General features: G+C 38.3%; 2 protein-coding genes across 2 annotated transcripts; one reads left to right on the plus strand and one right to left on the minus strand.

Annotated features, from left to right (window-relative positions):
• Positions 1-1,017: 1,017 nt before the first annotated feature.
• LOC149740963 (rho-related BTB domain-containing protein 2-like) lies at positions 1,018-7,181 on the plus strand. Its single transcript, XM_089872486.1, has 9 exons — positions 1,018-1,261; positions 1,685-1,788; positions 2,147-2,332; positions 2,739-2,888; positions 3,222-3,408; positions 3,586-4,164; positions 4,388-4,541; positions 4,764-4,972; positions 5,479-7,181. Exons 1-9 carry the CDS (start codon positions 1,070-1,072, stop codon positions 5,614-5,616), a joined length of 1,899 nt encoding a protein of 632 aa, XP_089728612.1. The 5' UTR covers positions 1,018-1,069; the 3' UTR covers positions 5,617-7,181.
• On the minus strand, positions 6,516-11,555 carry LOC149740964 (germ cell-less protein-like 2). The gene is made up of 8 exons (XM_089872489.1): positions 10,919-11,555; positions 9,894-10,061; positions 9,523-9,711; positions 8,901-9,143; positions 8,505-8,641; positions 8,133-8,226; positions 7,658-7,865; positions 6,516-7,298 (listed from the first exon to the last, which is right to left on the minus strand). Exons 1-8 carry the CDS (start codon positions 11,195-11,197, stop codon positions 7,195-7,197), a joined length of 1,422 nt encoding a protein of 473 aa, XP_089728615.1. The 5' UTR covers positions 11,198-11,555; the 3' UTR covers positions 6,516-7,194.
• Between the last annotated feature and the right edge of the window lie 109 nt (positions 11,556-11,664).

Below are 11,664 nucleotides of genomic sequence, written 5' to 3' on the forward strand. Positions count from 1 at the left end.
GTGTCTGCATATTTAGGTTTCAAAAATTTGTAAATTTAAGTAAAATTATTTTGCTGTAAGTTTTTTAAATAAAAGTTTAGTTAAAGCGATAAATTTTAAAATAATTTTTTTTTGATCGGTGCCCATTGTTTATACGTTTGTTATTTAATTTCCAATTAGTATGAAATCAATACAAACAAACTGTTTGTGTTAAACAATGGGTATAGTGATGTCACAATGTTTATGCTAATGTTAATTAGTCGATGAGTCATAAAACGAGCATCTGGCAGACGATGACTCAGCTTGTGTCGGTTCAGCTAAATTAGTTGTTTAGTTTTGTGCGGTTTATAATTAGTGTGGTTTGTAGTTTAGCACCAATTGATAAGTTCTGTGTTTAATGGAAATATTGATCGTTGTACTTGTGGGTTTGTGGTGCATAATGTGTAGTATATCATAGATAAGATCAGGTTATATGTTGTATACAATAGTTAATTGATTTATCTTTTCCAAGAAACTAATTTCTGTAGTTAATATATATATTGGGGTGGTGGAAGATGGGGCACCTTTAGCACATATCTAAATATCCTCATTGAAACAATTAGGAACAGTCTATGGGAGTTGTGAGGATAGGGTTTATAATTCTTTGGATGTTTTTTGTTTAGTACCAAAGGTGACGAGAAATTAAAATAAAAAGGTGTCCCATCTTCCCCCACCTTACTTTATGAATTATTCCAGATTTTATAAAAAAAAATCTTTGCAATGTATCAAGACTGGATTAGGGTTTACATTAGTTTTATTAAAATTCTCTCCTGCTAAAATATTAGTTTCATATATCTTTATATAATAGCAGGGAAAATAATATTTAATTGATGTCTTGTGGTTCATTGTATAGATTATTTGACTCACCAAATGTAGGTGATTCATCTTATGCAAGTATGATGTATTTTATATGGATGTATGGCGCGCCATGGGATCTAGGATTTAGGCCAGAGTTGGCCCATTACCCCACATTATGATATAGTGATTCCATTTATTTAAATAATGATAATGTAACATGTATTTGTTCCAGCAATAATGTAAATTTAGTAGGATGTCTGACACAACAGAAAACCCAAACGAGGAAACGATAAAATGCGTTGTAGTTGGAGATAATAACGTTGGGAAAACCCGTTTAATTTGTTCGAGAGCTTACAATGAAGAAGCTCCCAATAATAGATGTAACATTTCAACCAGCCACGTACCTACTGTGTGGGCAATTGATCAATATAGAAATAATCAAAAGGTATTGTTATAATTGTGTGTGTTTACTCAAATAATGAGTTAGAGCACCATTGGTGTTGGGGTAATGGGCCAACTCTGGCCTAAATGTCAGGTCCCATGGCGCGCCTCACTGTAGGACCTCACCCATGTAGAATAGAATGTGCATATACAATGTTAAGGTAATGGGCCAATTTTGGTTTAAATCCAAGATGACACGCCATGCCACATTGTAGGACCTCACCCATATAGAAAACAAATATTATGTCAGAATTCCCACAAACATACCATGCATGGTAGGGAGAATAAGTGATGTCTCCAAATGTATAAAGCAGTGCATGTAAAGTTTGTCTACATTGTAACTTTCAAAGGTCTAAATATACGTTTATTTATTCAATAATTCGAATCCCTGTTTCCATCCTAACCACCCACTAACCTTGCTAACCAGGTATTGGACAACGCTCGTTGCAACATCGACGGCACGATGGTGTCGCTGAGGTTGTGGGATACGTTTGGTGATCATCATAAAAATAGAAGGTTCGCGTTTGGAAAGTAAGTACGTGTTGGTTTGTACAGGTGTTTGTATATGTTGTATTTGTAACAGTTAGTTTCACAAAGTGTCAACAAAACAATAACCTTGAAATATTGGTTGCACAGCCTTTCACAGGTGTTTATATAAGTTAAGTTGTATTTGAATGAGCATTTGGTATTTTTAATAGGTATCTGGGATTTAGTAATTTTACAAAGTGTTAACAAAACACATCCATAAAAACACAATCACAACAAGTTTGTTCCACACAGAGTTAATTTTGCTATGCAAACAGTAGGGTTGAAGTTGTTTTAAGCTTAAAACTTCCTGATAAAACATATGATGTCCCCCCTTAAACTCCTTTAACACCTCTATGTCCAGAGCTGACGTTATTGTTGTTTGTTTCTCCGTTTGTGACGAGAGATCGTTGAGGCAAGTCACCAAGTTCTGGTTACCTGAGGTTCGTAAACACAACAAGAACATCCCTGTATTATTGGTGGCCTGCAAGGTAGATCTGCGGTTCGCTGAGTTGAGGGAAAAGATCAAATGTAAAGGAACGCTCACTAAGTAAGGGGTTATATTCAATGTTCTTGCTCCTATGGTATTTAGAGTTGCCCCATTACCCCAAAATCTAGGGTATTACCCATCAGTGACCACTGGCTTGGAGCACCAATCAATTAAGTGGGGGCTTGTAGTTCGTCAGTTGGATGCCTATTTGGTATTTATCCTCTTGTGGCTGTTTGTTGGAAAGCTTAACCTGTATGTATTGTGCGGCAATTTCAGTATAAATCCTAGAAACTGAAATCTAAATATCAAGGATAATGGCTCACTGAAGAGTGAAGACCTCGACCATATATGGCGGGACATGTTATTGTTAGGGACAATGGGCCAACATCGCTGTAGGAAGTTTACACATATATAATAGAAACCAATCACATAATGATATTCACATTGCTTATTCAATAATCCCCAGAGCAGTGAAACACGCCGATATTTTATTCCCGGAGCAATGTCGGTACATGGCCATGGAGACGAACTGTCCTTACTACGAGTCAAGCGTTTTGCTTGGGTATGGAATAAACGATGTGTTCGAAAACGCTTGTAGAGCTGCGTTGCTGTACAGGTTCGTTGTATAACAATTGCCATTATGTAGGCCTATTGTACCTATGTGTAATGCCAGAGGTGCCTGGGGAGCCAACTCTGGCCTACGTCTCAGGTCCCATGGCCTCCGTGTGGAAAAAATGTAAAGATTTTAACACAACCTATTAGTGACCACTGGGTTGGAGTAATTGCAGCTAAGTGTTTTACCCTAAACACCCCCACAACGGTAGCAGCTTATCAGCATCTAGGTTTGAACCCTGTATCCTTCGGTTACTATAAGACACCTAACCAATGAGCCATGGCGGCTGACAATATTGTTATTACCATTATTCCCACCAACACCCCAACACCACAGACGAAACCTGAACTTCTGGAATTCAAGTTTGAAACGAATCCAACGCCTTCAGCTCCAGCCCCCCCTCCAACCCCCCAAACCGAGCCCACCAAACTTTCCCCATCTTGATACAAAGTCACCATTGTTACCCAACTTATTTCAAATGTATAAAGATAATGTTTTAACTGATGTCGTTCTGATCTCTGAGGTAAAGTTTTTATTTTAACACCGGTTAATGTTTTTATTATTATCTTAAATATTTTTAAAATGTTTTTTTTTATTTAATTTGAGTAATTGATTCTTTTACACTGTTAAATTTCTTTAGATTAATTATTTTTTACGATTTTTAATAATTAAATATATATCTATTTTATTTTTCTTCCAGGGCGAGAAAATATTTGCCCACAAAGTGGTGTTATGCGCGTCGTCGAGCGTTTTCGCTGAAGTTTTTACCTCCCCAGTGTTGCCAGCTACCAACGATGCTTTCGTTGTCACAATCGCTAAATCCGGCAACACTGTTGAAAGTTACAAGCGCAATTATGACATCACACACCATAGTATCGACGACAATCAACGGGAGGTTTACGAATCGGAAACCCCGACAGAAATATTAAAAATCCTCGTTAATTTCTGCTACACGGGGCTCCTAATGTTGGAAACCCCCGATGTTTCGATCCTAACGCAAATTATCATCGCGGGTCAAAAGTTCGCGATCCCTGAGCTCGTTAACCTCGTTGCTGACCTTTTGAACTCTATGACCTTTGATCCTCGCCCACACGAGGGCTTTATGAGCCGACTAGCAGCGAGTATGAAGTCGTTGTTCATCGAGACCCCGACTCTCGCCGACGTCGTCTTCCATCTCGACGATGGTTCGATCCCCGGCCACAAGGTGTTGCTAGCGAGTGGTTGTGATGTCATGATGGCTATGTTTACGGGAAGTTTCATTGAAAGTGGAAACAAAGAGGTATTATGACATCATATTGGTTGTTATTATGACACATAGGCGCCATGTTGGGTATGAAGTGATGTTTCAACTTGGCATCATATGTTTTAGCATCCCTGTATTAAGCCTAAAACAAACAGAGCCAATGTAAAATCAATAAGTTTTTCTATGTTTCGAATCATCACTACCATTATGACATCATCACTACCATTACGACATCATCACCACCATTATGACATCACAGGTAGACCTCCCCGACACAACAACCACTTCTCTACGCTGCGTTCTCGAATTCATTTACACAAATAATATTCCGGAACTCGATTGTTGCGCAACTGTCTATGATGTCATAAAGCTCGCTGACCGCCTCTGCTTGCCCCGTCTTATTTCAAGAGTTTGTGAGTTTGTTAAAATAGTTTACGGATTTTTATGAATTGAAAATTAAAAAAGAAAAATCAGTGTTTAAAATCGTAAAATTAAAAAAGATTTTTAAGTTATATGATTACTTTTGTAACATTACTGAATGTAACTGATTTATTCCATAATAAGTTCGTTTTAATCTTTTTTATTAAATTATAAATGTCTTAATTTAACATAGAAATCATATATTCCACCACTAGGTTGCGTAGTTGTTGACATGTTTATCAAGGACGAGCGAAAATACTTTGAGAAAAACGAAAAATGTTTAATCTCGAAATTCTGCACGGATGTTATTATGATGTCACAGATAGCTGATTTGCATAACGCACCAGAGTTACGACAATGGTGTCTCTATTTCCTTTCAATTCATTATAATGATGCGTGCCGGAGTATTCCTAAGATTATGAAGGTAATGTCTCAAACATTAAGGTAACGTCTCAAAGAATGTTGAATGTATGAACGATGTAAGTTACTTCCGGAAAACGAGCAATTGCTCCAACCCAGTGATCACTAATGGGTTGTCTAAATTGTCAACCACACAGAAAAAACAATCACCCACAAAGTTACATACGTGGTAACTCGTAGGCGGGCACGAGGTGTATGAAACTGAACACCCGTGTTATAACGACTGTCGTTGCTCCGCCATGCGAGGATAAATAAGTTACATACGTGGTAACTCGTAAGCGGGCACGAGGTGTATGAAACAGAACACCCGTGTTATAACGACTGTCGTTGCTCCGCCATGCGAGGATAAATAAGTTACATACGTGGTAACTCGTAAGCAGGTACGAGGTGTATGAAACAGAACACCCGCACTTTTCTAATCCCTTTATTAATTAAAATAGCTGTTAAACGTTAGAGACTACCGCCACCCACATGTATAACACCCATGTACTTATATTCCCCACACAACAGAGTCTACCCCCACCCACGTTATCCCACCTTGAAGAACATCGATGGCCTCCCGTCTGGTTCATCAAACAACAGGATGTTTACGATAAAAGTCTTTATCAACGCAAGGAGGAGGAAAGTGGAAGGAAGTATCGAAAATAATCTATTGTTGGTGGTTGTGATGTCATAATCAACTATTGTTGGTGGTTGAGATGACATAATCATCCATTGATGGTTATGATGACATTGAACTCATTATTGTTACTTATGATGTCATAATCAACCAATTGTCAACCTTTATGAAGGAATAATCAACCATTGTTAATACTGCGTGCAATTCTATTTTACCTTTTGTTCCAGTGACTTATTTACAGCATCTTCAGTATTTGTTGCCTTGTTTCTGTAAACCTTCATCATTGGTTGTTGTTGGTAATGCTTGGTGTTGCTGCAGGCAGTAAACATTTCGCTTCTCTTCATTGTTTGGTTGGTGGTTAATATTGCGGCTTAGTTAGAATGCCAAGAAGGTTTAAAGGTTTACAAAAAGAAAGTCGAGCTCTGTTTTGAAAACAGACGTTATGAAGTTTTTGTGCCTTTTTTCCCAACAGACCAACTGGAAACAGCTTGCTCGTCTTTAACCAGAGGTTACCGGGTTCAAGGTTCAATGTCTTAAATAGTTAAGTTGCGCTTATTAATGCTTTAAATGTTATAAGCCTTGTTTGTGCAATGGTGTGGCATTGTAGTTAGAACAATCATCTTCAACCAGAGGATACACGCTGCTACCATTGTTGGTGTGTATGTCCTTGGGCAAGACACTTAACAGCAATTGCTTCAACCCGGTGGTCACTAATGGGTTGTCCAAATTGTCAACCATAGAAAAACAATCACCCACAAAGTTACATACATGGTAACTTGTAAGCAGGCATGAGGTGTATGAAACAGAACACCCGTGTTATACCAACTGTCGTTGGCCCACACAAGGATAAACATAAAACTATGTTTAGTCTTAGGCATTAATTTTTTTCTTTTAATTCTTAACTTTAATAATAATGACCACAGAAAAATATTTTTCAATATTTTATTCTGTTATAAATTCAAAACTTGTATAAAAGAAGAAAACCAATGGTTTAAGAACGAGAATAAAATGAAGACGTCACAAGTAAAGAAATAAGCAGGAAATACCAACTTCCCGCTTTTCATGCATTATATTTTTATATGGGTGAAATTATACAGTGAGGCATGTCATAGAACCTTACTTTTAAGCCAGGGCTGTCCCAACACCTGAGTTTAAGATGATATTTATCAAATATTATTGACTTTAAGTTAAATTATTATCACGTTTAAATGAAGAGACAAATATTTTCGTCAACATAGTTAATATAAAATAGGGAAATCAGTGTTTAAGAAGAAATGGGAAGAAGAATACAAAACAATAATAAAAGTCTTTAACATGACAAGGCAATTCTATATGGGTGAGGTTGTGTGGTGAGTCATGTAATTGGACCTGGGATTTGAGCCACAGTTGCTCTAAAGTTTTATGTAGTGGAGTAGTGATGTTATTTACTGAATGGAAAACCCTTTAAGTAAATTCAGATCAATTCACGAAAAAACATTTAAAAATCAATTTAAAGAGACTCCATAGACATTTGACTTAAATATCAAAACAGTTAAAAACAAATAAAGAAAATCAGTTTCTAGGAACGAATAAGAACAAGAATTTTAAAATAATATAAAGGGAGTCCTTTAACAAGCCAGAGGACGTATTTCGAAATTATTTAGCATTTCATTCGTGGATACGACTCTGAAAGTTGCCGAAACATAAAGTGGAAACGTCAGTCTTTGTTTATCTGTAAGGTAATTGTGATGTCATAGTGAAACAATGTTGTTGTGATGTCACATCCTGCTGTTGTTTAGCATTATGATGTAATAGTTTGATTGTTTATATCATTATACCAAGATAATTTTGATTGTTAGTAAAAAAATATAAAATTTAATAAGTTTTATTAAAATCTTTGTTTATGGTATTCTATAAACTTAAAACTTAAAATAGCCATTATGATTTGAAGTAATTAATACTATTGAAAAGATATTTTAAAACAAGAACATGCACCCACAATGGTAGCAGAGACGAGCCTCACACCATGGGCTATGACGTCATATATTGGCTACAAAAAATATAGTTTAAACTTAAGCAACACAAACATACCATTATCATGCGTGAGCACTACCCGGTCCTCATCTTTCTCAAGCGCGGCAACGCACGGGCCGACTGAGGTGCACGCGCACACGTGGCCCCGCGTGTCCAACGAGAAAATCTTTATTTTATAAATCACTTTCCGTTGCGACCCCAAACCCACTGCTGCCACCCGGCGTTGGGATTTGATGTTTCGTTTAATCGACAACGAACAGGGAGTCTGCGTGGATGGAAGTTGTTATTGTAGGTGTGGATGGTAGCACTCTGGGTAATGAACCTACATCCCATGTCTCAGGTGTGCCTCACTGAAGACCTCACCCTTATAGAATCTCTATTATTGTAACTTATTTATCCTCGCATGGCAGGGCAACGACAGTCGTTATAACACGGGTGTTCTGTTTCATACACCTCGTGCCTGCTTACGAGTTACCACGTATGTAACTTTATGTTCACTTCTATTCATACACGACCCCACAACACCACCCACCTTAGCATTATACATGACAAGGAGGTCGATTGCGAAGTTGAATCCGTTCCATCTCCAACAGTGGTCGACGTCGCGCATGAGGATCCTTCCACACCTTGGAGCACAAGTTGGTACATTTTCACATACATAAATATTCAGTGACCGAAATAACACAACAAATATAAATTGTAGGAACCCCAAGCCATTAAAATCAACTTTAACAACTTGTGGTTACGTGCTTTCAGGTTACTTTAACATTCGCCAAAATTTGCAGCTACATTTACGAATTCTTGACGATTAGTTTTTACCAGTATTTAACCCTCGCAATCGAATTCCAAGAAATAAACAAATTTATGATACTTTACATGACCCCAGTAAGACTGCACAACCCACCTCATGCTCCCACCATCCACCTCCGGTTTAATATTCGGACCACGATCGATCCCTTGTTCCACTCGTAACATCGACAACCAACGTTCTCGATAAACGGGAAAGAGCCAACTCCCGGGAACGATACCGTCGGATTCAACCTGGGTGTTTAACATTGGGTACGGTTTGAGGGGGGGAAAGATTTAAAAAAAATTATTTATTTTTATTCTATGTTATTATGTACAGTGAGGCTTGCCATGAGACATAGAATTTATGCCAGAGTTGGCCATTACCCTAACACCCAGGATGCTACCATATGAACCTCACCAGATGTTGGAGCTTGTCGCTTCCCCAAAGGTAGGTGACAAGGGCTTTAATTGGGGGAAAATAATTAATTTTATTTGTATGACCAAGTTTTACCTCGACAGCGCACATAAAGTCACGGATGACGTTACAATATCGAACTGCATGAAAAGTTTCTTCGTAATCTTTCCCATCGTCCGTCTCAAGATATCGCTTCCCACTTTCCTGAAACTTGTCACGGAAAAACGAAGAAACAGCACTCTTTTCCCCCACCTGGTGACTGGTTTGGTTGACACGAAAATACAACCATCGTCGTAGCAACGTGTAGATGTCCATCTCAACTTGGAGGACGAATAAGTTCTAACAAATTTGGTAAAACTTTAACAAAAATAGAAGCATGGCCAAACTTTTGTTTTATCTCTTGTGTTATATTAAGCAGTATATACAAAATTAAAAAGTAAAGCAACAGTCATTTAACACACTTATAAATAAAACAGACGTGAAATATAAACATGTAAAAAAAACTATAAAATATGTGACTAATACACCCAAATACTGACTCAACCAATTTAGACGGGTGATATCTTTGATATTACAACAACCATGGGCACCAAACTTAAATGCAGGGTAGGCAGGGATAGATGCATCCCTTTAAATTTAACTTATATCAGATAATTCAGGGTTGGCTTGCCCACCCTGCCACCCCAGGTTTGGTGCCTATGACATCACAACAACTCACATGTGACTTCACAATCCGTGTCATTAGATCCGGATTAATTTCAGCAATCAAATTATTGTTTGAATGTTTGACCATCAGGTTGTCCTCCAACCAACTAACGCACGCAGCTTCCACCTTTACTTGCCCGTATAACCTCGAAGTTTGGTAATATTCGCAAACAGTGGTCGAGCAAATACTTTCAACCATCACCTGTAGGAGGGTTTGTGTGATAAAGGTCTGGAATTAATCAAAATTAAAGCAGAAATGATTTTTTTACTCATCAGTCTTCACAAAACCACAAAAATGCTTTATGGAAGTAACTTTTGTATTCTCGCTTGACGAGACTTTGACAGTCGATATAACACAGGTGTTATTTTCAAACATTTCTTTACCTGCGAGCATTTCTGCATCAAGCCATCTGATTGGATGAGAGAAGCTGCTGCGAGGACCGACACAACCGATTGTGACGCGATAACGAGATCGTCCGAGTAAAGCAATCCAAAAGCTATGTTGAGCGAATCAACTGTGATGTTCGGGTCTGGTATGTTAAGGTGGATGGTCTGTGGAAGGGGGGGGGTTAATGAACGTAACTTGTTTATTTATCCTTGCATGGCGGGGCAACGACAGTCGTTATAACACGGGTGTTCTGTTTCATACACCTCATGCCTGCCTACAAGTTACCATGTATGTAACTTATTTATCCTCGCATGGCGGGGCAACGACAGTCAGTATAACACAGGTGTTCTGTTTTATACACCTCATGCCTGCCTACAAGTTACCATGTATGTAACTTATTTATCCTCGCATGGCGGAGCAACGACGGCCGTTATAACACAGGTGTTCTGTTTTATACACCTCATGCCTGCCTACAAGTTACCATGTATGTAACTTATTTATCCTCGCATGGCGGGGCAACGACAGTTGTTATAACACGGGTGTTCTGTTTCATACACCTCATGCCTGCCTACAAGTTACCATGTATGTAACTTATTTATCCTCGCATGGCGGGGCAACGACAGTCAGTATAACACAGATGTTCTGTTTTATACACCTCATGCCTGCCTACAAGTTACCATGTATGTAACTTATTTATCCTCGCATGGCGGGGCAACGACAGTCAGTATAACACAGGTGTTCTGTTTTATACACCTCATGCCTGCCTACAAGTTACCATGTATGTAACTTATTTATCCTCGCATGGCGGGGCAACGACAGTCAGTATAACACAGGTGTTCTGTTTTATACACCTCATGCCTGCCTACAAGTTACCATGTATGTAACTTATTTATCCTCGCATGGCGGGGCAACGACAGTCGTTATAACACGGGTGTTCTGCTTGCACCAGATCTTTTAAGGATTGCCACATCCCACAAACTGCAACAGTAGTCACCACCTCTATACAGCCAACCATACAAACCTCTAACTCGGATTCTTTCCATGATCCTTGAAACATCCCGCTAAAATACCCCGCTTGCCGAAGATAAAGTTTGTGTAACTTCCACTCACGGTCCAACGCACATATTGTGACATCACTTCCTTCCCCATTCACAAACAATGTATTATAAATATATTGCGACGTCGTGTGCAACTTTATTCTTTTTACTTCAAACCCAGTAAGAGACTCCGTTTCATCCAAATCTAGTTTTCGTTTCAAATTAACCTCAGGCTCCCTCGCTCTTCCAATAAAATTACCCATTTGCAAATGTTTAGAAATATTTTTACAGAATTTGCTACATTAATAATTGTTAGCTGCAATTCGAGCAAAAAAATTAGGACCGGTATTGAAAAAGTTATTATATTTTTCATATTCTAGCGAATACATATATCTAGCTATAAGCGAAACATTTTAAACACAGGGTCGCAGAGATAGTTAGACACACAATCTTGTGAAACAAATCTAACTTATTGGTTGTAATGTTTACTGATTAATGCAACCACCCCGCCACCCCTGGTGTGGCGCCTATACTTCTGGGGTAGATCTGTTTACCTTGTTACCCCTGGTGTAACGCCTAATCTAACCCCCAGCGCTAGGATTTGAACCTGAGCCTACCTCATAAAAAAAAAGAACAAATAAGCGAGAGAGAACGCGAAAAAAAAAACTTTTGGGAGAATTTGTTGGTAAATGAAAGAAAAAGTTTCTTTGTTTACATTAAAAAATTTCTG

This window comes from Ciona robusta, chromosome 2 (assembly GCF_009617815.1).
Source record: "Ciona robusta chromosome 2, ASM961781v2".
Classification (NCBI taxonomy): domain Eukaryota; kingdom Metazoa; phylum Chordata; class Ascidiacea; order Phlebobranchia; family Cionidae; genus Ciona; species Ciona robusta.